Genomic DNA, 26,986 nt, shown 5'->3' with positions numbered 1-26,986 from the left:
TGGGGGCATCCTCTTATAATCCATCTTTATTTGTAAAAATCCACATATAAAATCTTCAGTTTCCTTTTACAAAAACAAAGGCACATAAAACTACTCAAACTCTCATCCCCCTGGACTGATGGTCGGACACTCCCCCCACCCCAACCTCCCCCTTGCTTTCTCCTCCAGTCCACGTTTCTTCATGTTTCCTTTAGTTTTCAGCTCACTCCTGCTCAGACACAGTTCTGCTCTTGCAAAGATGAAGTATGCACACAGGGGAGATGGTGGAGAAGTGGCATGGGCTGTGCGTGGAATGTTTTACAGGTACTTTTTAGTAGTAGGTCTCTTTTTCCACCCAGCCTGAAGGAAAAGGAGGGAGAAAGAGAGTTAGTCTCAAGGCAAACCAAGTATGAGGCTCATGAGAGCTCCCTTTTAGGTTCTTAAAAACTTGCACTGAAGGACCTGAGCTAATAAGTGACATGACACAATGCGAAAATCTAGCCAAATCAATGTTCTCCAGCTTTCAGCACCTCTTCCAGCTTTCTAGAACTATCCAAGCATTAAACAGTCTTTTCCATCTACTCCAGTGCATCTGTACTTTTATATAATGGGAGAGAATGTAGGGACAGCAAGAGGGCCTTAATTTGAATTAACTGCACAATTAATGTTGAGGAAGGGGAAAACACAACAAAATACAGCCCCAAACAGTACTTAGGGGTCCCCGAGCTTTGCTGGGGTTTCTGGAAAACTCAGCAGCATGAAGAGGTGGGGAAGGAAACACAGAGATGAGCAGCAGATCCTTACCGCCAGGGTTGCGCCTGATAATGAGCTTTCTGACTTCATCATACACAAATATGAGGAGGGAGTATGGGAAAGCACAGAACCACCAGGTCGGCCTGTTTGGGAGAGGAGACAGTGAGAACACGGGCTGTGGAGATGCTCTTTGCCTGGCACACTCAAGTGCAAGAAGGCTGGCATGACCCAGCTTGCCAGTTCAATCAAGAGTCCTCCAAGCCAAGAATTACTACCAGGTTTTCTGCTGCAATAGATTAATTCACTTTTGGGTAATAATTCCAACACAAGGTGTGTCATCTCTGCACCAGCACCTCCCCACCTACCAATCAAGCAGTATTTCCTCTAAGTACACAACCTTTGTGCCCAGAGCCTTGCTTGCTGGAACTGTATTGTTTCCCCTCGTGATTTACACACACTAACATCCAGCTGCTGCAGGCACTGGGCAGAGGCCAGCTTTCTTGTTAGGAAACACTCACACTTCAGCACCCAACTCTTGGAATGCAAGATGTACCAGGATTTTTTTTTTTCCCATGAAGATTTCATGACACTCAAACTTTGAACAGTCCTCTGGCTTAAGACTAAACCCTGCCATGAAGTGTTGCAATGCTGTTGAGCAACACTTAAAATGTTGGCACCTTCCCAACCATTAGGAAAGTTAGTGTGCATCAACCGGTCATCTGCATCTACGTAGCAGCTTTTAAAAGATTTTACTGCTTGTTCTCTTCCCAGTGGATGTAGGAAAAAAGCCCAAGACATCATCAGCAGTTCTTCAGTACCCAAGAGTCATCTGGCCTATGAATTACACAATGCAATGGGCTTTCTTTGGAGGTGCAGTACCCTACCCATAAAAATATTCCATTAAATAAGTCCAAGAGGCAGCTGCACTAGAGCACACTGGTACTGAAGCTGGATTGCTGATTTTTAGATTTTTAGTGAGGCACTAAACAGGAGGCTCCTCATAAACATTCCACACACAGTGAAGAAAACCCCTGTGTGCCACAGGACAGCAAAGGATCACTGACACCCTCTAACCTGAACTTTTAAGACTAGGTTTGATGTTCCACTGGTTCACAACTACTTTTATCCATCTCCCCACCCAAGCACTATTGTTCTGTGGTACAATCTGTTACACAAAAAGCATGATGCAACTTACTTCAGAGGATACATCCTTAGAGCAACATCCATCCCAGGGCAGTAGGACAGGAAGGCAGCCAGAGCAGTCTCCTCAAAGAGACCAAATATTAAGATCTTGTTCCTAGAAGAGGCAAGAAAGAAGTCAAGAACAAAGTACTTTCAGAGATGACCTCCTAAAAAACAACCTGCCACATGGGAGCGAATGGAAACAAACATTTCAGTCCAACCCAGAGGGTCATGAGGTGGGGACCACCAGGCCATCCATCCAAGGCAACTGCAGAGTTGCCATGATGGTATTTTAAGTCTCTTCAGAGACAGCTCATTATCAAATCAACCAGCAATTGCTTTCATCACAAATTCAGGAGGCAGCTGGAGCTCATGCCATGAGATCTCTTGATGTACAAGATCAGGAGATCAACGCTGCGTGCTGGAGTGTCTGTGGGCTAGCTCCCACAGACAATGCCAACAGAAGCCACTAATTCTTTGTCTCAGCCTGACAACTGCCAAGTACTACAAGGAAGAGAGCACCCAGTCTTTTATCCACTACACCAAGGCAGTCTGCTCAAGACTTTTGCCAAAACACCCAGACACTACTGGGATGAAGGACTAGAGTGCTGTGTGCTGGAGAACACACAGAGTTCAAGTCTAAATCTCCTCCATGGACATGCTGACTTACTTCATCCCCTGCTGGAAGACAGAGTTTCTTCGGGTCTTACAGATGATCAAGTCTGCCCACTGCACGACCACGATGCTGACAAAGAAGGCTGTATGGCAAGTGAACTCCACTATTTTCCTCTGTTCGTAGGTCTAGGAAGAAACAAAGCAGAGAGCATTTGTTCAGACACACTGCCTTTGCTCTCTGGTGCTCACACCAAGTTCAGCAAGCATTGATATTTTGGCTGGCAGCGTCTAGGCTGTGCCTCAAAACTCACCCATTGCTGCCCATAGCTGTCTTCCACATCGTTAATCCATCTGTCATCCCACTGAACTCTGAGCCCTAGCAAGCCAGAAGGCCAGAACCCATTCTCTGCCATGATTACAAAATAGGTGAAGAAACCTCCGAGGGCCTGGATCATACCTAAACAGGTAAGAAAGCATGATAAAACTGAAGAAGCTGATGAAACTGTGCAGAACAATTACAATAGGACAACAGTTTGCAGTAAACCCTAACCACCTTAAAAATTACTCCTTGCAGGGCTCAATGTCCCAAGCAGCAGCTGTAGAAATAGTTCAAACTAACATCAAACTCAGCTGCAATCCTTTTGCTGAGCAGCTTCTGCCCCCAACTTTGTACAGAGTTACTTCTGTTCTGGCCCTGTGCTGTGATGGCACCATACTCAAGGACACAAGATAAAACTCCCTTTGTATTCTTACTATGCCTTGCCCACCCCAACCCTTGCAAAATACAGTCAAGAAGGTTCCCAAGGTCTGCTGCAATTAAGCATGAGCTCCCATCCTGTGAACTGGGCACTTCTCTGTAGCTGCCTTTAATCAAAGCTCCTAATGCTGTGTTTTTAGGGATACGCTGGAGAGAATCCTTTACTTCTAATTAAACTAACAATGGGATCTATGTTCTTGCTGAACAAGTCTGAACCAGAGGAGAGCTGGTTGTCAGCCAGTTCCTTTACAGTGCTGTGCAATTAAACAAAATTACAGTGAAAGCGATTCAATGGATCAAGCTGCACAAGCCACCGCTATAAGCCATGGGGGAAGAATCATTGCAAGTTCTTTACAGCCTGAGGTTCTGGTTTACACACCCCAAACCTCAACCCTACCAAAATAAGCAGAGCAGTCACTGACTCAAGACTGTGTACAACCCTGCTACCACCAAGTTCAAACTGGTGCCAGAGAAAACAGAGCAGCTTACCAATCTGCCCATAGGCCATGCTGATCAGCCGTTCATTCACCAGCTTGTCTGTTTTGGGATTTCTGGGCTGCCTCTTCATGATGTCACTCTCTGCTTGCTCATATGCCAGGGAGATAGCAGGGACCTGAGGGTGGCAGGACTGCTCTTAGGAGAGTTTCAATTCTCCACTGTATAGAGTCTTCCCTGCCCCATGTATTCAGTGCCAGAAACAGCACTCCCCAAAAGGGATACTCCAAAAGGACCTTACCCCCTCCCTTTCCCCAGTCTGTCCTTACGGGAGCTGAAAGATCCTCACTCAAGAGGCATGAGATGAATGTGAATAAAAGGAGTATCAGAGAGTCCCTTACTTTAAATCAGAACACTAGAGAAAACTATTTAAGCATTTTCCTTCCACCTGTCCTTTCTTTAGGGTACCTAAGAACATCCACACTTTTTCTTGAGACAAAAAAACCACATTCACCATGTCAGTGCCCAAGTCAATGCAGAGGATGGTGACTGTTCCCAGAGGAAGGGGTATGTTTGCAATGATGAAGATCAGGAACGGTGTGATTTCAGGAATGTTACTGGTCAGGGTGTAGGCAATAGACTTCTTCAGGTTATCAAAGATCAGACGACCTGGGGCAAGAAGAGAGAGCAGGGTAACTCTCACTTGTCAGCAGAAGGCAGCCAAGCAGCTCACAGGCAGCCTCAGTGCTAGCACCAAATGGCAAAACGCTAGTGCAGCAAATGAAAGGGTTCTCTCCTTTGTAAGGGTGAGACTGCTCCACACACAGCAACACCTGTGAAGAGTGACACTTCTGGTCACAGCAATCAGGGCTCACTGCATACAGCAGTAGGACACTAAGCCTTGGTTTCTGGACATCATCAAGAGCCCCTGGAGGGACCCTCTGTTCTGCTCCTGTTTGAGAGCTACTTGTCCATCAGGGAGGAAAACGTCACACTCAGCTGGCAAAGATGACTGTAAGGTCACGTGTTAGGCAACGGCACAAAGCAGCTTTTGTTACTCAGCTGCTTCCTACTCTTACCCATCCCCAAAGGGTCATGCAGAACACCCATGGAAAGAAATAAAACTTTGAAGGGAGGAAGAAAAGTGCTGCTCTCCTCAAAAACTATTGTCATGGAGGCAAGCTCAAAGAAGAGCCACCTAGGTGCCTCTATTTCAGAGGAGATGCTGAACCATGTTACTTTACCACCACTGCACACAAGTTATAGACTCACCTTCTTCAACCCCAGTGACAATGGAGGCAAAGTTGTCATCCAGCAGAATCATGTCAGCTGCCTGCTTGGAGACATCTGAGCCAGCAATACCCATAGCAACACCAATGTCAGCCTTCTTCAGAGCTGGGGAATCATTCACACCATCACCTGTGACTGCTACAATGGCACCCTAGTCACAAAGAGGAACAGCAAGACTGAAATCATCATGTAAGAGACGTTTTTGGCAGAAAAGCTTTCTCCTACCTTACAGATAAAGCACAAAAAACTATTTCACCTTGCTGTAAAAAGACCTCAGTTGCTCCTTGCCCTCCCCTCACCCCTTCCCTGTTCTGATCAGGCTCATCAAGGGAACCACGCTGCTCTCTCGAAAAGGAGATACTGGACAACACATGGGCATGTTGGATCCTCCTCTCCCAAGCACATGCAGAGAATTTAGAAATTGAGTTTACTAATCACATTCTAGGATCAGAAGAAAGCCTCAGTACAAACTGAAGATGTCTTCCTGTCAGACCCTTATATTTATGTATTGTAGAGCAGCCTGACATCAGTAGCTGAAGGCTGCTGACAGACAGATTTAATCTGGCTCTTTACATGAGGGCACTAATGAGCCCTAGCACTTCAACAGCAGAACTGCCTGTTAGTTTACATATAGTCTAGGCATTTCTCTAATATGGCATCCTTACTCTCCCTCTCTTTACCTGTCGCTGGCAGCCTTCCACAATGATAAGCTTCTGCTGAGGAGATGTCCTGGCAAAGACAATTTCTGTGTGGTGAAGCAGGATGTCATCCAGTTGCTCGCTAGTCATGTCCTTCAAATCTGAGCCATGAACCACACAAGCTTTGGCATCCCTGAAAAACAAGGAAAGTTACGCTTCACTTTGCAGTAAGTTTCTCATTAGCTGTACTTGCCCCATAAAAATAAGGTTCTTCAGTGCTTGGAGGAAAGACCAACTTCTGCTATGACTAAATACTAATCCAGGCAGCCTCTGCACAGAGGTTTGATGCTCAAAATTTTGAGAGGCAGATGGGAAACACCAAGAAAAAGACAACAAAGCAGAACCAAGCAACAGACAAAAAAACCTTATAAGCAAATTAATTCTTTCCATAGCTTTCTAAAAGGCATCAAGGAAATACTAGCTGTTCCCACAAATCTTAGCCTCTCTGAAAAAAAGGAACTCCTGGCTCAGGTAGTTAGCTTCCAAGGTTTCAAGAGATGCTGCTGTCTTCTGCGGGCAATCTTTTTTGCACTGGACTGATGACCATGTGACTGGTGATATATGGTTCTTCACAGAGAGTGTTCACACCATGCAACTTCCAACTAATTTACACCCTTCAGCCACAAAAGTATGCAATGTTATATTTAGACTGGTTTGGTACCCTACATGCTGCAGCAAAATACCATCTCTCCAGCCCAGCATACCATCCCTTATAGGTCTAGGAGACTGTCCACTCAGCTCTTGACATCACCCAGTTTAGACAGGGAAATTCCTTCCCCACCCTTAGAGCCAGCTGCTGACCTGCTCAGTCATAGAGCCCAGCCAACCCCAGCCTGCACTGCTGAGTTTTGAAGTTGCCCTCAAAATATATAAAAAAAAAAAAACACCAACCAAAAAAAAAAAAAACCCAAGCAATTTCATTTCACAGGGTGTCTCTATTCACAGTTCATAAGCTGCATGGCTGTCCTCCAGCCCAAACACAGGCTGGGTCAAGCTAAGCAATGCAGACGGCCCAGCCATTCTGCAAACAGCCTGCTTATGCCAAAGCACATTTTCTGAGGATGCCTCAGTCCCAGCTAGGTTATGAAGGCAAGCATTAACCCTTAAGAGGAAGGAGTTCCCTTCTTACATTTATTCTGCTTGTAGCTATGCACTAGTGTCAACTCCTCTACCTGGCACAAGTTCTGCTCCCTTTGCCCTCCTACAGTCTTACTCTTAAGTACTTCCCAGACACAGGACATGCACATTTAATACAATCTTGTGCATTCTTCACATAACTCGTGATACACATTGGAAAGCCACAATATGCTGAGCTAAGCAAATGCTAATCTTTCCGTGTCCAGAGGGGAGATGCTGAGGGATTACCCAAGGCAAGGAGAGAGGCAAATGCAGAATTCTTTGAACAGCTCTGGCCTTTCCCAGCAGACATTACCTAGGGTTGACCTGGCTGACAGGAATGTTGAGACGAGCAGCAATATCTTCTACTGTTTCGTTGCCCTCGGAGATGATGCCGACACCCTTGGCAATTGCTTTGGCTGTGATGGGGTGGTCTCCAGTAACCATGATAACCTGAAATGCAAACAGACTGCCATGGAAGCCTTGCCTGCACTGCAGAGCAGCACTGCCCAAAAGGCAGGTCCCTTGCACTGAAAAGGCCACACGTCTCCTTGCGAGTGCTATCACAGAGCAAGTCTGAGGTACAGGCAGTAACCTGCTACCAGTATGTGATGGATTGAGGTGGGTGGAAGACAAGAAATTGTTCATGTTGAGTTAATGGAGCCAGTTTTGTCTCCAGCCTGTGCTTCCCTCTCATTTTAGTCAGTACTGTGGCACCCTGAGCCAAATCATGTGCTTCGGGACACCATGCTCAGAGCACCTGCCAGGGCCCTAGCAGCTTGGAGTTTCACTGATTTTTCAGTTCATGAACACACAACCATTTGTATTTAACTTAGAAATAAAGCCTCAAGTATCAGTAGTTAAAACCTGATCAATTATTTCATCCACTCACATTACAGTCATACAGGAGGTCAAGGAAGCCCTTTATTTCCACAGGTATGAAGTGAGGTGATTTTCAACCCAGGAATAAATTACCTTGATCCCAGCACTTCTGCATTTGCCAACAGCATCTGGCACAGCAGCACGAGGTGGGTCAATCATAGACATCAGTCCTACAAAGCAGAGTTTCTCTACAGGGAAGTTCAGGTCGTCCGTATCAAACTGGAAGCCATCAGGGAACTGATCATCAGGCAGAGCCAAGTGGCAGAATCCTGTAACACATCAAACCCACATTTACTCTGCTCCTACACATCAGGAGGCAGAGAGAGTGAACACTTACTGCTTCTGCAAACAGCCACACAAGAATAACAGCGCAGCTTAGTCAGAGGTTTAGCCAAGGCTGTTGAGACAGGAGTCATGCTCCTGTTCTGATAACTACCAGCTGTGGCTAGGTGCCCAGACACAGCCTGGTTCTTGTGCAGTGGAATAAACCCAACAACACCGTGTGGTCCCACGGAAGGTCCCAAATGCTTTGCTGCCTTTTTAATCTACGTGACTTCGCTGCTGAGAGAGACCAGACCCTGCAGGCAGGCTGCCTTTTAGATTAAAGCCAGGACTGTCCCTACATGGATTGCTGAAGTGACCTTAATACTATGGTTACACTGCAAGAACAGAGTGACCCTTCACTTAATCTGTGAGGACTGAACAGGAACATGAAGGACAAATCTTTTCCAATGTAATCAGGCTGTTTTTCCTTACCTAACACTCTCTCCCCGAGGCCTCCCAACTCAAGGTAGGCATTCTGAAAAGCATCTTTCATTTCCTCATCCAGTGGTTGCTCTTTGCCATGGATAAGAATAGTGCTGCAGCGATCCAGGATCCTCTCTGGAGCTCCCTTCATCACCAGCAAGTAACGGGATTCTGATGGATTAGCGTTTTTGTGGATAGACAGCTAGGGGTGGAAAAAATGAATCTGCTCTATAAACATGGACTGTGAAGGACACGAGTAATCAACATCAGTGTTCTGCAACTCTGGCAGCTCAGGGCCATTTGTGATATTCTGCTCTAGCTCTCATTCACCCACACTTTAAAGAGGTTTACGAACTAAGGAATCTGTGCATTCTTTAGCATTATTGTGTAACTGCAGGTGTTGTAATGACCATTTCTGTACTCAAGTGCCACCAGCTAAGGTCACTTCCCAGCAGTTCACTCCTGTTCCCAGATTTGAGTTACTCCATGCTCTGTGCACTACTGCTACACAGGTTGAGAACATGTCTGATCCTTTGTTAGCAGCTAACACCTTAGTGTCAGTGCAGCTCCTGTAACTATGGTCTCTTAGATTTATAGAACAGTCTTCAAGCAAGTAATGGCTAGACAAAATTTGGGTGCCAGAACATGTTTTGGGGCACACTATGTGCAAATTCACACAAGTATTTCACACAGCAGCTCTCCTTTCAAGAGCACACCTGCTTACCTGGTACTTGTTAGTAGAGTTAAATGGTATTTCCACCACTTTGGGATACCTTTCTCTCATCTGCTTGACAGAACCACAGCACAATTCAATGCATTTCAGAAGTGCAGACTCAGAGGCATCTCCTGCCACAGCTCGCTGAGGAAAAAAGACAACTATCAAAACATACAACCACAGAAGACTGGATATTTAAAATAGATTTTAAGAGTGAATTCATCACAGCCCAGTCCCAGCTTCTACATAAGATTATATGAAAGCAAAGAATAAATAATTCTATTATCTAGTACCAACAAGTACTGCATTTCAGAAAGCCAGGCCTCCCATCTTAAGAGAGCAGCAGTCTCCTTGTGACAAAGTCAAGAAGGCCTTTAAAAGGGTTAGGGAAAATCACATAACCAGGTACAGTCAGACCAAGTGAGGCTGGAGGGTAAACTTTGAAAAGAACTGCTGTAAGCTGCTTGCCATGAAGAACAGCTAATGTGAGATGAAGACTGACTACATGCACACAGAAACACTTCCATGTGCCCCTCACCCCCACCACTCCAAGATAACACCAGCTTATCAAGCCACTGGGAGAAATTTGATCTGTCCCTTCCCCATAAAGGTTGGCGCTGGTAGAGATGGGGGCTCTCAGCCCAGGAGATCTGTATGTGCTCAATGTCCTGGTGGAGCTTCCTTTGCTGCAATTAAAACCAAGTACTTCCTGCCCTTCTGGTCTCTGTCTTTGTGAGCAATTGTTTTGGGTTTTTTTTTTTTTATTTCTGTACTACTTTTTGGTATCTAAAGATTTCTCAAAACTTCCCTCTCCCAACCCTCCCTTAAAAAGGAAGAACTCCAGATATTTAACTTCAGGTCACATTTTGTAGACTTAAGATACAGTCAGAGGAGAGCTGGGGAAAAATAGTTTGTTCCATCATCTCTACTACCACTGCATCAGAACCCCCTTGGGAATAAGTTTACTAAGCAACATGACTAATACTTGACAGATTATAAGCACTGTACAGTTAATTTCAGCCCTGGCTGGGTCACAGTTCAGAAGGAGGAATGTGAACTGGTGCTATGCCAGCATTTGCACCAGCACTGAACTAGTGAAAGTTTAAGGAGATTTGCCAGTGAGAGCAGACTGTCTCTAGCCCTGCTCTGATGTTTACTTCTCCCACCACCAGGTGTTTGTAGCTTTGAAGTGTACAAATGCCAGAGAGAGCAATTTCTGGAACAGCCAAATACTGGGAAATGCCTAAGAAAACTATCTGGTCATTTCTAGCCCTGTCTGAAATATCTGGCCTCCCAAACTGAGTGTATATGGCAGTGGATGGCAGGGATTCTGCTGTGGGAAAAATGCCTTTTCAATCCCATCTCGCCTGCCCACAGCACACAGAAAAGATTAAGAGTGGCAGCTACCTCTGCTCTGCAGGTTCATGTGACCCACAGGATGTAATCTTGCTACCATTATGAGAGGATGGTGGTGAGGAACAAGACCAACACTTTTTTGGGAACTCACCTTGAGAATTGGTACATTTTCCTGGCCAGCCTGAAACACAGCACGGTTACAGAGACCTGCAATTCTGGACAAAGCAGTCCAAGTGGCTGAGCTCTTGTCAAAGGAAGCACCTGAAAGCAGAGGAAGAGTGTCAAAAACCCACCCCTCAAGAAAGTCACATAAGCTCAAAATCCCAGAGGTTTAAGACCAAGAAACCTTTATCTCAAACAGGAAACAGAGCATCACTGCATGTCTTTCATTCCTCCTCCCTTCCCAGATACTTGATGAGGAGCTGATTATTTTAAGACAGCAGCAGTGCAAGAGAACACCTTTGCTTTCAAGATTCCAGTAATGGCTATATCCAGCAGCAACAGAGGGACACACTGACAAAGCCAAGGAATTCTGGACAGATAACACTCATTCAGAGGGCTTGAGTAAGGGATGCTGGGTTCTACCTCCAGGTTGTCTCACTTTATCCATCAACTCAAGAAATGGACGAAATAGCTCCCAAAGGAACAATGCTTAAATAAAGATACTCTCTCATTATGGCTCTTAAGCTGGCTTTAAAGGAGGTGAATTGAAGAGACAGTTAACCGATAACCTAACATACTTTCCATGAAGTGAAATCCTCTAGGTTTACTTCCACTGCAGCCAAGCCAATCATTGCCAGGCCTAGGGCTTCCAAAAGATCTATTTATAGCTCATTACTTTGCATTACTGTTAAATAATGTAGCATTTTTAAGCAGTGCAGACAAGCACAATGTTTTGGACTGGTTCAGGGCAGAGTGCAGCAGCACCACTGGAAAATATTTATGCTAATAATGTGTTGTAAGTACAGCATTTCACAAGGTAGACAACAGCTAGGAAACTCTTGAGTTTGGTTGTACTGAACAGTTCTGGAGAGATAAGCATTTCTCTCAGTTGTACAGCACACAGACTTCAGATTCTTATCAACTAGGAGAAACTTCCTGCTAAAGTCTTACATTCATTGCTGGCACTATGTAAACACAACCTGGATGTTCTGGGAAAACCCCTGTCCAAAGGCAACCATGTAGTTCCACGTGGGAACTTGCCATCTATGTCCAGCCTCAAGTCATTATTACCAGGGCCAACACTTCTGCTGTCCATACTTTCAACAGACTTGAGATTGAGCAATTTCATAAAGATACATTTTAGCAAAGATAATCAGGTACTTTGTGAATATTTCTATGTACAGGACAAACACATGGTGCTGAACACTCAAGAGGCTCAAATTCCAATGGAGTAATTCTGCACAAAAGGCAGGCTAAACAGTTTAAGGATTAAAGAGATCACGGTACAGTGCAAAGCCTTCTATGTGTCATTTCAATTTTTTTATGCTCATTCTAGACTGTACATTAGAAATCCCTGCATTGTGAACATCACTTGGACTGAAGAGGTACAAATACAGGTTCTTAGAAGTACCAGTGTCCAGGCAGGCTCAGAAAAAGCCATTTTTTAATGAAATGCCTCAAGCACTGAGAGGCTGTCTTACCACTCTGGTTCTCTGTAGTGTCAGCCTCGTGGATCTGATTGTCAAACCACATGTGGGCAACTGTCATCCGATTCTGTGTCAGAGTGCCTGTTTTGTCAGAACAGATGGTGGATGTGGAACCCAGGGTCTCCACGGCCTCGAGGTTCTTCACCAAGCAGTTCTTCCGAGCCATACGCTTGGCTGTTAGTGTCAGGCATACCTGGGGACAAGAAAGAAGATGGCAGGTTAGGTGCCCTTGAGCAGTAATAACACTGCTATCCAACTCAATGTGCACATGGAATGACAACCAGCTTCCATGCCCTGCAATGATTCCCTAACTCCTTGCTCACCCTGACAGTGCAAAATAAACAGCAACACTTCAGCTCAGGTGCTAGGTTTAAATGACATTTTCCTCATTACAAAACCTCCAGAACAGACTTCAGCCTCCTCCTTCTCAGTATTAGGAAGGAAATAACATGCCTCAGACTAACATTTCACTCAAAGTTGCCACCTTCTAACGATAAGAGTTCTCAAAATAGGTGAAGGCAAGCCACATATGAGAAGGCCCAAATTAGCTCTGGTGATAAGGCTTGCAAGTTGCTGGAGTTAAAAAGCAAGCAGCTCCAGCTCACTTTCTTGCTAAAAGCTGTTAACTGGTTCCAGTTCCCAACCGTTCATTTCCTGGCTTGGTGGCTACTCTGCTTCCTAAGGCAGCATGGAAGCATTTTCTCCTGCCTACCACCACTCTCCATACACCTAAGAACATCCAGATATTCTCACAACCTCTTAAGGAAACCAAACTTACAAAAACCTCTGACAGATCCCAGACCAAAATCTGGAGCTGGAGTGAAACCTGCTGGATCCTCTGCCAGCTCTTAAGGACTGGAAGGGTTGGTGTGCATGTGGGTGTAGAAACCCTGATGGCTATATCAGGAAAACCCCATATTGCCTTGAAAAAGGCAGGACTTACAACTCCTAGTCTTGCTCATTTCAGCTGTATGATGCCAAGCCTCTGTGCAGGTCTAACTTAGGGACCCATCCTTACAAGATAAATTGCTGCAGAACTTGATGTTGATTCAGGCAATTAAAATACACTGAACTTATAAAGCCCAATCCTACAAGCTCACCTTCCACTACTTCAGTGTTCACCTCTCTGAATGCACACTGAGATAAAGCACTCCACTTCCTTAAGGACCAAATTCCATCTTTTTTCCAACTTCACTCACCGTAACCGTTGCAAGCAGCCCTTCAGGGACATTGGCAACAATGATCCCGATGAGGAAGATAACAGCCTCCAGCCAGGTGTACTCAAGGATGAGAGACAGGATGAAGAAGGAGACACCCAGGAACACAGCCACTCCAGTGATGAGATGGATAAAGTGCTCGATCTCCATGGCAATTGGAGTTTTCCCCCCTTCCAGTCCAGAAGCCAAACTGGCAATACGGCCCATCACAGTGCGATCCCCAGTGCTAATGACAATGCCACGGGCAGTGCCTGGAAGAGAGATGGGTTTAAGAAAACAAAAACAACCACAGCTTAATTATCCTGTAGGTGTGGAAGAGATGTCCTGGGTGGGCTTCAGCACAAAGACCCCATATTCAGAGCTGCAGCAGAAGTCCTGCCAGACATGCCTGACATTCCTGCTTTCTGCAGCAGCTACAGCACTTCATACAGATCTATCTCATGGTTCACACTATGTTATCTGCACTTCAACTTTTTACTTGCAATAGAACAGGCTAGAAGACACACCACATAGCTGTTCCTCTGAAAGAAGCAAGAAGAAAACACCCAGTAGTGCTGTGGAGTCTTTACCCATTCTAGAGTAGTGCAGTTGGAATGGGCAAGGACTTTGATGGGAACTTCCACCCTGCTTTTACATTCACACTGCTTATCTATACAACTCAGTATCATTGCTCATACTTGAGGGAAGTAGGAGACACACATACCTTCCACACAGTTGGTGGAAAAGAAGGCAATGTTCCTGGTCTCCAGTGGATTCTCATGGGAGAAGTCTGGAGACCTGGTTTGAGGCTCTGATTCACCAGTAAGTGAGGAGTTATCCACCTGCATGAAAGAGAGTACTTTGTCATACTTAAGCAGACAGATGCCTGCTAAGTACTCTCCCCATCCTTCTCCTCCACTCCAGCCCCCATTCACAGCATAGAAGACTAATTCATCCTCCTTCAGAATGAAGTTTCCCAACAGCCTGTGACTACTGTACCTTGCAACCATGTGCAGATATGATCCGAAGGTCAGCTGGAATTCTGTCTCCTCCTTTTACCTCCACTAGATCTCCAACTACAACACCTTCAGCATTTATGCTCATCTTCTCACCGTTTCTGACTACAAGTGCTTGCTGAAAGACAGTGAAAAAACAATCCGTGTCAAAAGCAACTCTTGAGAAAAGGCTCGAAAGATCCGAGAATCTTAAAATAGTTTTGCTGTACTTCCACAAGTATATATCAGATATAAGCATCTACTAAGATGCTTATATCTGATATATATGTTATTTAAGAAAAAACAACATATATATTTACATGTTATTTAAGAAAAATAAGTTGGTTTTTTTTCTTGATATTAAAGCTCCTTATTACCAACATGACAGTGTCATAGTTATGATCCAGACTGTCCATGAAGGAATTCAAATTTTAGCGCTTATCACACCAGTTATTGAACTCCCCAGGCTACAGAGAAAGTGTCCTGAGATTGTTAACAAGCTGGTGGAACCCACAGGTTTTCAGGAACCACCTTGGCCCATTAGCATAGCTACTTGGAGCAGTCTCACAAATCCCTCAAAATTAAGACCTAGTAATCCACATTAACAGCCAGGCCCTTGCAATTGCAGATGATGTTTAGAACAATTAATACCTTTGAACAAGCTGTGGCATGCCAGACATCAAGGAAATTATTTATTCCATACCTGAGGCACCAAGTTCTTGAAGGACTCCATGATCTTGGAACTTTTTGCTTCTTGGTAATAAGAGAAACAGCCAGTAATGATAACCACAGCTGCCAACACAATACCCAGGTACAGCTACAAAGAGCAGAGAAACTGAGTCAGAGGACAATCTGCCTGAAAGGTTGCCAGTTTGTCCAAATTAATTGCCTGACATTTAAGTGCCCCATCACAAACATGAAGGTACTTGCAGTCTCTGAACATTTTGAACACAAAGGCTGTCCACAAGCTAGTGTTCTTAACACAACACAAAGGAAGTTGCCTGTTAATTTCATTATGTGGAAGCACTCCAAAACATGTTAAGCTCACACACTGAATTTCCCGTGCTTATGGGAAAAGCTTCTGGACTGAATGCTTAAAGGAAGTTAATCTGCCTTGAGCCCAAAAGGCTGCTCAGCCTGCCTTTGAGGTAAGCCAGACATTTTTACTTACGTTATCATTGTTGGGCTCCTCCTCCATCAAGCTCTGTATGCCATAAGCCAGAAAACACAGAATAGCACCGATCCACAGCAGGAGTGAGAATCCTCCGAAGAGCTGCCGACAGAACTTTACCCATTCAGGAGTGGTGGGTGGTGGGGTGAGGGCATTTGGGCCATCTCGAGCCAGGATTTCAGCTGCACGTGCAGGAGTCAAACCCTGCAAGAGAGGTTCCTTTTTAGGCGTTGTGGCAAGACTAACTGCACAAGTAAGTCTGAATTTGCTCAAGTTCTACCGCAGCAACGAGGAGCTGCCAACAGAAAACAGAGATGTCCAAAGCTGCCAGGGTTCCACAACACAAGTGCAGGATGTGAGACCTGAATGCCAAACAGGAGATACACGATGCTGAATGCTACTTGAGGAGCCTGCAGGCCATGGGCCTATGAACACAGAAGAAGGGCAGGACAAGAAGGTTACAGCCACAGACTTTGGAACAGCACAGTGCCATCCACCCCCATCAAATTATGGAACAAGTGAAAGCTGGAAGCCATAAAAGTGATGACACGTTGGAACAACTTTCCAGGAAGTTCAGCTCTCAGAAGCCAAGATTTTGGACACAAAAATGCAAATCACTGTACTGTTTTAAAGATCAGGCTTGATGCTATATGTGATCATGCAAGAAATGCATTAAGCAAAGCAAACAACAGCAGAAGTGTAAAACCACTGCAGTGCTTCTGCACTGGACTCTAAGATAGCCTAGTTGCACACCCCTTACTGCAGAAAGTCAGAATTTTAACTGGTACTAGCCATCATGAAGTATCTGGGCATGTGCTAGGTCTCTAGACTACATTTGCAACATAACAAACACTTGTCGTCATTACGTGCTCCTCCGGAAAGAAATAACACCAAGAATCAACTTGACCTTGAACGACTCAGAGGAAGATAACAGTGACTTTGTTAGAAGCAAAGTCACTAAAGTATTGCAGTCAAGTTGTACAGTGGGAGGGTAAAGAGAAGTATTTGTGAATTCAACAGTTCTCCCAAAGCCTGAGAAACATAACTGGAGGAGGAGAGATTTAACACAAAAAGAAAAAAAAAAAAAAAACAACCAAAATCAGACCACCCAGATCTCCCTTTGTGAAATGCTCTGAGCTGTGGCTGTTTCTTTTCAGATCTGGGCAAAGAAGGAAGGAATACAATGTTTACCTACCCGATTCAAGTCTGTTCCATATTTACGATGAAGTTCATCAAGGCTCAGCTTGTGGTCATCCTGAAAGACAAATAGTTGGAAGAGAAAGAATCTGAGAAAAGAGCTCAGGAATTCCACCTCCAACCCCAGGTTTCCTATCTCTAATGGTGTGATAGCAAGACTCTAGTTCATCCTTTCTGAGAAGAGAAATCTCAAACTCATTCTGGAATTCAGCACAGTCTAATCTTTAGCATTCTTGTGATTATCTGGGTACCTGAAAGCTTTTTTGAAAAGTCTGACTTTCAGCGCAGTCCTTACACCCCCAGCAGATTCTGTTAAACCTCAGTGGGTGGGTTTTTTTGGGAGGTTGAGAGAGGAATGGAAGAAAAGGAGTTGGGAAGGTAGGAATGCACAGCAGAAGATTAAACCTGTAATTTCACACATTTTTAAGTAGTGTTGCCATATTACGCACTACTTTGGAGGAAGTGTTTCTTTCCCTAAAGAGGCTTCTTTTCACAGCCTGGCTTATTTTTCAGTTCGATTGAGTTGGTTCAGAGCAGTGCCTCACTTAAAAACTTGTACAGGAGGAGCAGATGCTTTAAGTACACATCTCTACTGAACACAGAATGTAATCTTTGAGCAATATTTAGAACCCCCTCTTCCTAACAGAGGGGTCAAAAACCTTAAAGCGCAGTCTCAAATCCACAAACAGAACCAAAATCTGCATCACCTTTAAGGACAGCAGATCTAAGCCAGATGATGCTCACAGACAGATACAGCATCATCCAGTTTTCACAGATGGAGATGGGAGACACTCCCCACAGCCTCAAACATGATTAGAAGGAATAACACTGAGGTCAGTCTGAGCAGAGGCCAGCAGTAAATGGAGCTGTACAGCCTCAACTCCTCAGCTGGAATGAAAACAGCAGTCCCACTCAGATGACAGCACAATAAAGCCTGTAATGCTGCTACACAGAGAGCGCTCGCCTGGCAGAGGAAATACATCCATACTGTGCTATGGGTAATGCAGGCAAGCACAGACTTAGGTTCTGTGTCAAGTGCCTTTTGAGAAGTGATGTTGCCAGGATCTATTGTGTGCTCATCTTGATGCCGAAACACTTACAGCACATCTGACTTGCAGACAGAGGGGAGGAGAAGGGAGATCAGCATCTTCAGTCACACCACACTGTCAGCACACCAGCTTGTTTCTCTTTTAGTCAGATTAGGGACAGACTTTGGCCATAGCAAACATCCTTAAAGCTGCTCTTTCTGTGCCCTACAGTCTTACCATCACAACTTCCTTTTTAAGTTCATCCATGTCCCTCTCCTTCCTCTCCTTCTTCCCCTTCTTCTTCCCGCCATGCTCTGATGTAGCAGTGGGCTCATACTTGTCTCTTCCAGCCTGCAAGGGAAGATACAGCATTATTAGAAACATCTCACAGTCAAATTCCACAGCAGCAGACATGAACTATACACACACACTGCCAGGCAGACAAAATTATTACAGTTTATTAAAGCTGTCTACCTAAACTTCAGTAAAGCCTTTGACACTGTTTCCTACAGCATTCTCTTGGACAAACAGGCTGTTTGGACAAGCTTGTGGCTTGGATAGGTGCACTGTGTGCTGGGTAAAAAACAGCTAGAGTGTTGGACCAAGGAAGTGGTGGTGAACAGAGTTACATCCAGCTGGCATCTGGCCACCAGTGGGGTTCTCCAGGCCTCAGTATTGAGGCCAGTCCTGTTTAATATCTTTATCAGTAATTTAGACAAGCAGTTCAAGTGCATCCTTAGTCAGTCTGCAGAAAATACTAAGTTGGGCAGAAGGGTTGATCTGCTGGAGGGCAGGAAGGCTCTGCATGGGGATCTGGACAGGCTGGATTGATGGGCTGAGACCAACAATACAAGGTTTAATAAGGCAAAGTGCTGAGTCCTGCCCTTGCATCACAACAACCCCAGGCAGAGCTACAGGTGGGGAGAAGAGTGGCTGGAAAGCAGCCCAGTGGAAAAGGACCTGGAGGTGCTGGTCAACAGTTGCTATACATGAGCCAACATGTGCCCAAGTGATCCAGAAGGCCAAAGGCATCCTGACCTGAATCAGCAACAGTGTGCCCAGCAGGACCACGGCAGTGATGGTCCCCCTGTGCTTGGCACTCGTGAAGCTGCACCTTGAGTGCTGTGCCCAATTCTGGGCCCCTCACTGCAAGTAGGACACTGAGGTGCTGGGGAGGTCCCAGAGAAGGGCAACAGAGCTGGGGAAGGGTCTGGAGCACAAGTCTGATGAGGACCTAAGGGAGCTGGGATTGTTGAGCCTGAAGAAAAGGAAGCTCTCTGCAACTCCCTGAAAAGAGGCTGTAGCCAGGTGGGTGCTGGTTTATTCTCCTAAGAAGTGACAGGCCAAGAGGAAATTACCTCCAGTTGTGCCAGGAGAGGTTTAGATTGGCTATTAGGAAAAATTTCTTCATGGAAAAGGCTGTCAAAGCCCTGGAACAGGATACCCAGGAAACTGGTTGAGTCACCATCCCCAGCAGTATTTAAAAGATGTGTAGATGTGGCACTTGGAGAGATGGTGTAGTGGTAGACTTGGCAATGCTGGGTTAGTGGTTGGACTCAATTATTCTAATAGTCTTTTCCAACCTACATGATTGTATGACAGTTATGCCACTGCAATAAATAACACAAATGAGCTAGTGAACAGAGAAGGCTGCTTGGTATCATACCCAATACACAGATTAGACCCAGACACTGCGCAAGCCTAGCAAGGAGGTAAGCAAGCTACACACTATTCAGGCAGTCTTGACGTGTGAGCCCTGGCTCAAGCTGAAAAAGTGATGAAGAGCAGAAGAAACCAATTCCTGAGAGCAAACGTATGTTTCCTTCAAGACATTAACTCCTCCTCCCCCTTCCCAGCCTTCCACATCCTCTGGTGAGGAGGAGCAGCCTAACAACTGTAGATAAATAAGAGGTGGTACCTCTGCTGGTCTATTCTGGGGGCTAAGTTCCAACACTTTCATTCGCAGTTTGGCAAAGTAGCTGGCCAGTTTACACAACAGAAATCTGCTTTCAATTTATGGCAGTTTGAGCAGCAAGAATGGTATACAAACAGCAGTACACTTTTGCAAATTCAATCTGTGCTTAGTCCTGCTTACACTTCACAGAGCAGATGATTTGCTTAAAGCCTCTTTATTCAGTAGGATTTTTATTCACTTTTATTATGGTTAATTCTGCATGAAATCATGCAAAGATTTAGATCTAGTCATAATAGGGTAAACAAGCATCTAAGGACAAACAAATGATGACTTAGTGCACATAAACATCACTTAATCTTCTGTTCCCTTCTGTGTGGGACCAATTACACCCCCACACTCTGCAAAGTCTTTTGTGATGAGATTTTCACCTAATAAGATTCCTGAGAAGAACTTTAAGATGAAACAGCACTTAGTGGCACCAGAGTCAAATCTTTAACAAGATTAAGAAAAGGTTTCAAAGGCATTGCTTTGCTCGTTCTTTGCATGAACACCTCAAACCATGAACTGGACTCCTGAGAGCTGGATTCCTTAGTGACCTGGACACAGGAGCTATCACTTGCATTCAAGACCTGTCCTGATGAGCAGCTAGCACAGGAAATAATTATGCATTTTGAGAAAAGTAGAAACCAAAACCAAAAGTGAAACTGCACGAAAAAGAAGGATGACCATTACTTTTCTAAAAGAACCTGTCAGTCACATCTAGACAAGGGCTTTTTTTTTTACTGTGCTGAGAAAGCTCTGTGGGCAACACTCTGCAGCCATAGTCACATGGACAGAAGTATCCCCTTGCCCTGCTCAGGAAAGGCAAGCTTTGCATGCCCCTGTGGAGCTGTGCAATGGAAACAGTTTTTAACAAGTACGGCAGAGCAAAGCTATTTGCCTCCACTGATCCAGGAAAAGGACACAGAACTCCAGACTGTCAGCATTCCTGACATTCTCTTCCCTGCACCTAAACTCCCATTTCCCTTCTTAAAAAAGTGAAAGCCACAGTACTTAAACCAGCAAGGTCCTCACATACCAGCATCACAGGAATTTGCCACAGGGCAATTCACAAAAAGCCATCATGAAACATCTCTCTCCTTCAGTCTCAGAAGGAAATAACTTTGACTTCTGTGGGAGCTATGGCAGACAAGTCCAAACACAGCCCTGCACAAAACACATGCCTCTTGATTACTGCTTGAGATGAGAAATGATTCCTAAAGAAGGTGAAGGAGCTAGTGCCTTGTCTGACTACCACTCCATCCTTCCAGCTTCACCCCTTCTCCCCAAGAAAAGCTTGGCAACTGCTTGCAGGTGATCTAAAAACCTCCCAGTTTTTTGGAATTACTGTGAGAAATACAGTTACTTATTGGGGGCAGTGAATAACCCAGAAATATAGGAGTGCTTAGGCTTTTTCAGCTGCAGCTGAATCAATCTACAAGTGGGCAAACATGAAAAGGCTCACTGCCCTTGTTCAAGCATGATTTGCTTTAAAAAAAAAACAACAGCAACCAAAAAAAACATACCCAAAAACCCCAGTGATCAGCTCCAGTCAGAACAAAGAGTGGATAGAGTTACTTGTTTCTTTAAGCACCCAAGTATTTGGGTCTTAATGGAGTCTATCTTACAGAGGAGCTCAGCAATTCCCCAGCTTAAAAAAAAAAAGCACAATAATTTTAATACTTTCCCTCTTGCTTTATTACTACATCCCACCCTTACTGAAAAGGTAAGTAGGTAAAGTCAGGAGAATCAGCTTCAGCTCTTGTTACAGGATCATTTCATGCAGAATCTGAACTTCCTGCTCCATCATTCAAATCTGAACTTGACACATACATCAGAGTCCAAGTCCTGCCCCTGTTCTGTGCCTCTGGGGCCATTGCCTCCCTTCCTGCAAGATGAGCCCAATCAGTTGAACAAAGGCTTGTGCTGGCTGGGCTGCCAGGGGAAGAGGTTTTCATTCCACCTCAGCGCTGTAGGATTTCCCTGCTCTCCCCTTCTTTTCCTGTTATACAAAGAGAAGAAGGCCTGTGGTACTCCACATCCACGTCTTATAACGATTTAATCACATGGCCTGAACACAAAGGAAGGTCTGTCTCATCAAAAATGTCACCCCTGTTCCTTGACTTAGCCCAAGAACTGACTCATCAAAACTGCCTGAGGAAAAAAAAAAAAACAATGCAGCTTCTTTTTTTCCATGCAAGATTTATTTTTTTTCCACTGGCTTAAGCACAACATTTGTACACACCAGCGTAAGAAGTTTTATACATCCCCCAGAAAATCCTATTGTCTTTCAGCTACAGCTGATGATTTTCCGCTCTGGACTAATTGAGCCATTCATGGCTGATGTTCTCAATACAAGCCATGATTGACCAGGAAACAGGAGGGGTACAAATCAGCAGACAAGCTCAGAAGTACCCTGTTCTAAGATCACCTAATCCAACAAGAAATGTCAAGTAAGAGCCAAAACAAATTATGCAGTCTCTGGAGGCCTGGTCTGTTTTACTGCTTATGTCATTATAATCAATTGTGCAGCGAAAACAGAAAAGTTACTGTCCTGCTGCCTTATGAGACAGTAAATATATTAACCAGATGAGTCATAAAAGTAACTCCGCCTATTAGACTGGAAACTCTGTTCCATGACCCTATGTAATCCTAGCAAGAGATGGAACGGCTTCTTTGGATCCTTCTTGCTCCCTCCCATGAGCTGTCTTCAATTTCTTATCTTGACTCAAATATACACTGCATCAATTGATCAGACTCTCACCATCTAGGACAGTACAAGGCAGTTTTTACTCAACAGCTAGTAATTGCTAATTGTGTATTGTCTACTGCTTCCCAAATTATGAAAGGACAAGCTCTTCTCCCATAAGAAGAGATGTAAACCTCATCAGGTTTTTAATCAACAGGATAAAACAAGGACCACCCACACACCTTAAGCCCTGTCTGGGTATTAGGACAAACAACTCTACTGCTCTGGAGTTGTGTGAAGACCCAAGAGCAGAAAGGGCTTTCCAATGTCACCACTGCACAGCTGAGCAGCCCATCCTGGATTTTTTGGTGCTGTGCCAGCTACAAAGAGTCACCTTCCTCACTTTTTCGCCTGTAATAAATAGTCACCATAACTCCACACATCTCTAGTAGTTGACAAACACATCAAGATGAGTGGACTGGACCCAGTTTTCCCCTAGACAAAAGCTGGTGAAGGCTACCCCTTGGAAAGGCCTGGGTGAAGGATGAGCTGCAGTTTTCAGCAGGTCAGGATTGGAATGGGTTGTACAGCTCACCTCACTTGCCAGAGGCCCCTTTTCCCCTGTTTTTCCAGAAACACACACTGACTAGGCCCAGGGTTTTCTTTGGAAAAAGCACTATCCTCTAGCCATAATAATAAAGTGAACTGTCATAAAATAGCCATAGTAATAAAGGAATGAAGAAGATGGGGGAAGGTAATACATTAAGACTTTTTAATTGCACCAGATAAGGATTGTTTTGATTTGCATTATTTTCTCTCAGTTGGTTCCATTATGCAATAAACCTTCCTAGGTTCTGACAGGGGCAAAAAACCCTTAACTGGGGTTGAAGGAAATCCAAGCAAGCTAAGAGGTGTTTCTGCTCCACACATGGGTGCTTGATCACAGCATTCAGCTTCAAAAAGTCTTCACTACTGTTTCCAACAGTCTTCACACACACTTTTCTTTAATTAGAATATACGATCTGAATTAAGGACATCTCCTCCTCATGGCCTTTAAGGCAAAGCTGACCTCCAGAAGTGACCCAAAGCACACACCACCAACTCCATGCAATGCCTATGCAATGAGGGAGATGGAGTAAAACATGCTGCTGCCTACCAACAGCTTCCAGTCAGCTGTGAACAGGAATGAAATCCAGAGTGCTTTCCTCTGCTACACACCCCCCCTTGTTGGATAATCTGCTTTTTGGGCTGTGTAGCAGCAGATGGCCCTCCCCTTTCCCCATTACCATTTAAAGTAAAACAGACTCAGCTTCTCCTCACAGCCACAGAGAGAAGAAACTTTGTTTTCTCACACTTAGGCTCTTTTTTTCTCTTCCATCCCATGCACCCATGGGAAAGAAGTTTCCTTTTTGGGCACCCTAACTCAGGGCAGGCACACGCTGCTCAGTGTTGCACCCACACTCCGCCTTTTTCACTGCCTCGCTGTCTCACATGTCCCTTTTCCAGGGGGTCCCCAGTCATACGCACACATTCTCAGCGCAGAACAAGCAAATCTTGTGACTTGCTACCAGAAAGCATGAGGCAGCCGTATTATCCCTGCTGAATTATCCCTTGTGGCAGCACTTCAGTTTCAGACTAATTGCTTTATTATCCATGCAACCTCCGGAATCTGAAGTGGAGCAAGACAGCTTTCTACACTGGAAGGCGTTTGTACCTTTCACTAGTCCCACTAATGCAGGCGAAGCCCCTGAAGCCTTTTGTGCTGCAGTCCTACATACACACACAACTCAAAGGCTGCTCTGATGATTTAAACAAGATTCAGAATACCGTCCACACTGCCAGATCTCTCCTCAGTGTTTTAGCTCCTAGATGATCTTTTGCTGTCCACACCGCCTGTTGCCTACAGGACTTAAATACAACAGGCTGGGCTACCAAGCAACAGGACTTTCTTAGGAAAAGAAACCCCATACACAGAACAAATGCCGAAAGCCCACCCCACAAAAGCCGTTTTCCAAGCAACTCTCCATTCAGCCATGCTCTTGCAGCGCTCCCTACTACTCATGCAGTTATGTCAACATTGCTGCTGCTGTACTGCACGGATGAGGACAATACAAAGTCAAGTCAATGTTTGAACAGTGCTTGGGAAGCACGGAACACCTGTTGGCAGGGAACGTGCTACCACCGCTGCCATGGCCCTGCACGGTCACCCTCTCCTTAGGAAGCAGAGAAATCAGGGAATTTTACAGGAATGTGTCTAAACCCAAAGTAAACACCAATCTACACACCTCCAACTACACAAGACATACCGGGAAGCATTCGAAGGGAAAAAAACAAACATCCAAGCAACAAACCCCAGAAACCGGTCTCTAGTTTTTTGACATAAAATGAAATCAGAGCAAGCCAAGAGGTGTTTCCGCTCCACACACGGGTGCTTGAGCACAACATCGCCCAACAGCCTTCACGTACACTTTCCTTTAGTTAAAAGATACGATCCGAATTAAGGACTTCTCCTCCCTAAAGCTCTGTGTTGGGCTGTAAGTACGAACAGTGCTGATCCAGGGCAGAAACCGCACAGCCTTCAGCGCCAAGTTATCGCCCCAGAGAACAGGAGACCTCCGCCGTGTCCGCCTCCCTTCTGCCACCATCTCCCATCACACCCTCACTGCTACCAACAGGCAAATCAGCCCGAAGAACGCTGAGGGCTCCCCTTCTCCCGCCCTCCCCCACGCCGGGCCCTCGTGTCTCAAGGAAAGTCTAAAGTACTCTCAGGAGCCCGGGGAGCAACCGCGCTCTCTCCGCAGCTCCGCAAGGCCACCAGATAACACCAGCCTCGGGGGCTGCGGGCGGACGAGAGGCCCCTCGTCGGGGAGACACGGCCTCCAGGAGGAGCCGGGGGCTTTGGGACGCCGGCTCCTCGCCTCGGGCTCCGCCACGCCCTCGGCCCGGCTCTTCCTTCCCGCGGGCGGCGGCGGCCGCCCTCGCACGTTGCTGGGCTGGCGGCACCGGCGCCGCTCGCCAACGGCCGCGGCCGCCCTCGCACCCGGCCCGACGCGGCCGCCCCGGCCCGGCACACACAAAGCGCAGCCTCGCCGAAGGGAAAGAGGCACCGGCCACCGTCCGGTTCCTTGAATTTCCCACTTCCCGCCCTGGCCCGGCCCCACCGCTCACCCCCTTGCCCATGGTGCCGGGCGACTGCGTGCGGGTCAAGTGACGGGGGGCGAGGAGCGGGGATCAGCGGCGCCACGTGTCCCGGCCGGCGCAGGTGCGGAACAATAGGAGCACCCCGGCCGGCGCGCTCCTTCCTCTTCTTTCTCCTCCTCCTCGGCTTCTCGCCTTCGCCTCGCCCCCCTCTGCCCCCGCCCGGCTCGTTCCTCTCCGACGCCGCAACGGCGCGCAGCTCCGGCCGCCGCCGGGTTCCCGCCGCATAAAAAGCCTCGCTCCGCCGCCACGCCCAGCCCGTTGTGGCACCACCCCCCGTGCGCTGAGGGGGGCGTGAACAGGGCGGTGCTGGGGGAGGGGGCAGCGCCGGCGGTCACTTTCTCTGCGCTGGCTGTCCCTTTTGCTGTCCCGGGTGCGTCGTAGGAGCTCGCCCGGGATGCCCCAGCCGCGCCTTGCTGGAGCGAGCGCTCCTTCCGCGGCGCCGCCGCCAGGCCGAGGCTCCCCGGGCGCCTTGCCCGCCGGCCCTGCGGGGGCTCGGCCCTGTGGCCGCCCGGAGCCCCCAGGTGCCGGTTCCCCGCGGGTTTTGTCGCCTCTCGCTGAGAGGCTCAGGAGCCCCGGTGCTCCCCTTCCAGCCCCGCGCTTCCTGCTGGGCATGGTCCCTGCCGTGCTGCCAACCTGCCGGAGGCGCAGCGCGCTCCGTTCCCGTTCCCTGGGAGATGCTGTTGCCGAAAACTACTTCTGGTGATTCAGGACTCGGTGAAGAGTTTGGGGGCAGCTTTCTGTGCCCTCTGCTGCTCAGGGAGCCTGGCTAGGGGACCAAGTTTTGTTATGGTCATCCTTCCCTTATGCTTCAAATTCTGGGAGAGACAGATGCAGAAATTACGACTTTGTGTTTGTTCACTTTGTTTGGTTTTGGGGTTTTCTTGCAGAAGTTTGTCGACTTTTTTTTTACTTCTGTCTAGATTTTCTGGCAAAGAAAATGAGCTGATGCTTTTTTTTATTCTCCAGGGCTTAGTAGAAGCCCTGGAGCCCTGTATAAACATGGAAATGAGAAAGTGTTTCAGGAGGCTTCCCCTGCTGAGGGTCCCAAAAATAGCTGTGAACTTTCTTGGGAAGGAGGAACATAAAGCACTTCCCTGCTTAGCATGCCTTGAAACCCTTCCATAGAAGAAGAGAACTGAATTCAAGCCTTAAACATCCTGCACAAAGAGCTTGCTCCTCAAACTGCCCACGGAACCACGGTCTGTAATGGGAGTATCTGCTGCTGCAATCATCATGTTTATTTAAACAATCGTGTGTAGAGGCACCACACTGATGATGGGGCTTGGCCCTGTCACTGCTCCCCAGACCAGCTTTTAGAGTTTCTGATGGATCTGCTGTTTGCAGATGTGGGAGATGCTCCATCGTTGTGTCTAGAGGTGGA

At 46.3% G+C, this 26,986-nt stretch overlaps 1 protein-coding gene across 1 annotated transcript; it reads right to left on the bottom strand.

The window, feature by feature from the left end:
* On the bottom strand, nucleotides 1-25,837 carry ATP1A1 (ATPase Na+/K+ transporting subunit alpha 1). Its single transcript, XM_030234151.2, has 23 exons — nucleotides 25,573-25,837; nucleotides 17,999-18,112; nucleotides 16,732-16,791; nucleotides 15,537-15,740; nucleotides 15,069-15,182; nucleotides 14,370-14,504; nucleotides 14,095-14,212; nucleotides 13,374-13,642; nucleotides 12,169-12,367; nucleotides 10,677-10,786; nucleotides 9,179-9,313; nucleotides 8,464-8,656; nucleotides 7,801-7,976; nucleotides 7,142-7,278; nucleotides 5,692-5,842; nucleotides 4,994-5,162; nucleotides 4,236-4,390; nucleotides 3,776-3,899; nucleotides 2,841-2,986; nucleotides 2,585-2,715; nucleotides 1,928-2,029; nucleotides 784-875; nucleotides 1-339 (listed from the first exon to the last, which is right to left on the bottom strand). Exons 1-23 carry the CDS (start codon nucleotides 25,582-25,584, stop codon nucleotides 311-313), a joined length of 3,075 nt encoding a protein of 1,024 aa, XP_030090011.1. The 5' UTR covers nucleotides 25,585-25,837; the 3' UTR covers nucleotides 1-310.
* Between the last annotated feature and the right edge of the window lie 1,149 nt (nucleotides 25,838-26,986).

The sequence above is a fragment of the Serinus canaria genome, chromosome 1 (assembly GCF_022539315.1).
Source record: "Serinus canaria isolate serCan28SL12 chromosome 1, serCan2020, whole genome shotgun sequence".
Taxonomy (NCBI): Eukaryota; Metazoa; Chordata; class Aves; order Passeriformes; family Fringillidae; genus Serinus; species Serinus canaria.
The sequence above is the reverse complement of the archived record's forward strand: the minus strand, read 5'-3'. Positions and strand labels throughout refer to the sequence as shown.